Source organism: Acanthisitta chloris, unplaced genomic scaffold (assembly GCF_000695815.1).
Source record: "Acanthisitta chloris isolate BGI_N310 unplaced genomic scaffold, ASM69581v1 scaffold2806, whole genome shotgun sequence".
In the NCBI taxonomy this organism is placed as follows: Eukaryota; Metazoa; Chordata; class Aves; order Passeriformes; family Acanthisittidae; genus Acanthisitta; species Acanthisitta chloris.
The window spans coordinates 18,778-21,265 of NW_008676293.1; the positions used below are offsets into that span (position 1 = coordinate 18,778).

The window sequence follows — 2,488 nt, forward strand, 5'->3', positions numbered from 1 at the left end:
CTGAACCCGAAACCATATCCTCCAGTACCAGATCCAGATACCTCTTAAACACTTCCAGGAATGGTGACTCCAGCACCTCCCATGGCAACGTATTCCAGTGCTTGAACACCTTAAAAAAAAAAAGATTTTCATAACATCGAGTCATCTAATCTAAATCTCAAATACATGAGTCTTTCCTCACTCATGTATTAATTTTTAGAATGCTTGCTTATTTGGCTAACCTGATCCTAAAGTATGTCAGCCATGGAAAAGTGAAGTTAAGTTAGAGATTCATTGAGCATTTTTACTTTGGAATGTTGAAAGTTTATTCTATTAATCTTCAGAGGAGTCTTGCTGATTTAACAGGCATGTTGCTTAAGCAAAAAGAAATTACGAAGAGGCATCAGTCAATGTCTGCTTCATCTGCTAGACAGTGCTATTGTCAGTTGATAGTTTTTTGTCTATGTTTCTGGGGTTTAGGTCAGCATGCAGTTCAGGTGAGGAATTCATGGGGATTGTAGATGCGGAGAACTCATGTTGCAGTGCACATGTGAACCTGTTTGCAAGAACTTGTACTTAACATAAATACATCTCCCCTAGTCTGTCTTAATGGTGTAGTTTGTAATGCAGAAGTCAATGTATGAAGCTTCATGAATTCTTTGATGTACTTGTTTTCCTGCAGAGAGCGATGATTCCTGGTCCACCCTTCCTGGTTGGAGCATGCATTGTTCTTCTGGCTTTTGTAGTCGCCTTATTTATTCCGGAGCACAGCAAAGCCAGCAGTACCAGAAAACACAGCCACAGCATCAGCAGTACTGTCAGTAACAGTCAAGACCAAAGTAATGAAGAGGACATTGAACCATTGCTGCAAGATAGCACTATGTGAAGGCTAACTTCTGAGGAGACAGTGGAACAAATTAATGCACTGAATTGCAGCTTTGGAAGCTTGGTGAGAGGTATGGAGTACCTGGCCTCTGAGAGGAAGGCAGCTTGTGTACAGGAGAAGGTCACATGCTGTATGATACTTGAGGCTAATGTCATACTTGCAGTAGGGGATTTTTAGTAGGGGATTTTTAGTCACAGTTCTCTGTGATTCTACCCAATACTGGACTGGAAATGCTGTGTCAAATTCTGGTATTGGGCAGAAACCTGAATATACAGATATAATTTAATTTTCTTCTAAATGTTCGAATGTTCAGTTCCCAAAACTGCAACATAATGCAAAGTAAACTGGTTTGAGCCAGAACAGTTTCTGCCATCACTGTTATAGGTCATCTTGCATTTCTTGTGTCTTTTGTCTGCATCTATGGCACATGTAGTCATCATGATATCGGAGGGACTGCTATCTATATGGATCTGGTATCTGAAATGGTTATCAATAAAGTTCTCAAATATTTAGTAACAAGAAATCCAGTGTTACCAGAAAGCAGTGACAAAACCAAGATTACAGAATTCTGAGTGTTTGTGATAACACGTGACAGTCAATACCCATAAAATGAGGGTCATATGGAAGTCTTAAACCCACATTCCAGAATAGTCAGTTCTGAGCAGTTAAAAGAAATCCAGATGGCACCTGAGAGCCAGGTCACATTCATGTTTCACTTACAGAAAATAGAATGGTAATTTTAAAATGAGCAGCGTCAGAAAAACAGACACTCCTGACTTCTGAGTGGTTGCCTGAGTAGTTTTCATCAAGAAATAATGTGTATTTATTGCATTTTGTCACTTTATCTGCCATATGAAATATTCTTTCCTATTAATTCCTTTCACCCCTGCCTTAACTGCTACTTAGTGTTCAGTTATTAATCATATTTAGCCTTCATATCACTGTCTTACCTGCTGAGTATCATGGAGATATTATCAAATTTACTTTCTAAAAGATGCATTAAAAGGGTTATGAATGGCTACAGATGTGCTAATTTTTAGAGACATTTTATGAAGAATACACAGATTTATATGTATTTTGCTGCAGTATAAATGGACTATTAAACCCAACTTTAATGAAGTACTCCTATGAATGTTTTATATGTATGCAATATATGTAGATATTTGTAAGGAGTTTTAATTTTTCCAGATGGGGTGCTGTGTAAATCATATATTTATAAATGTAATGAGGGTACAGACAGATATACAGTTTTTTAAAAGGATTGTGTATTGACTGAACAAATTTAAAAAAAATATATTTTGAAACTTGTTCCACATTGAGCACAGATAACAAACCTTTTGTACTATGCGGTTTGGTTTTGAAGTTAATAAGCTTCCTAATGCGTAATAAATCTACATCTTAAGCTTTCTAGGTTTCATGTGTAAGTGTGTGTTCTTCCAAGTTCACTGTTGTGCCTTTGCTGCTTTGTAACAGAAGTGGGTTAATCCTAGTGCTGGATGACAGTACCTGAATTACTGTTGTTCTCTTGTGTTGTGCCTGTGTCATCAAGCCTGGTGAAAAGGATGCTTTGCCTAGAAGTTCCTTCAGTGTCTGACGTGGTGACCACTAGGGTAGAGAAGTGGA

The 2,488-nt window shown here is 37.7% G+C and overlaps 1 protein-coding gene across 1 annotated transcript in view; it reads left to right on the forward strand.

Annotated features, from left to right (window-relative positions):
* The window catches only part of LOC103803503 (hippocampus abundant transcript-like protein 1), a gene marked incomplete at its 5' end in the record, with an annotated part of 18,741 nt that extends 17,876 nt beyond the window's left edge, over positions 1-865 (forward strand). Inside the window, one exon of the mRNA XM_009076063.1 lies at positions 662-865. Within this exon, the coding sequence (XP_009074311.1) occupies positions 662-865 (204 nt within the window). The remainder of the gene's footprint in view (positions 1-661) is intronic.
* Positions 866-2,488: the final 1,623 nt, after the last annotated feature.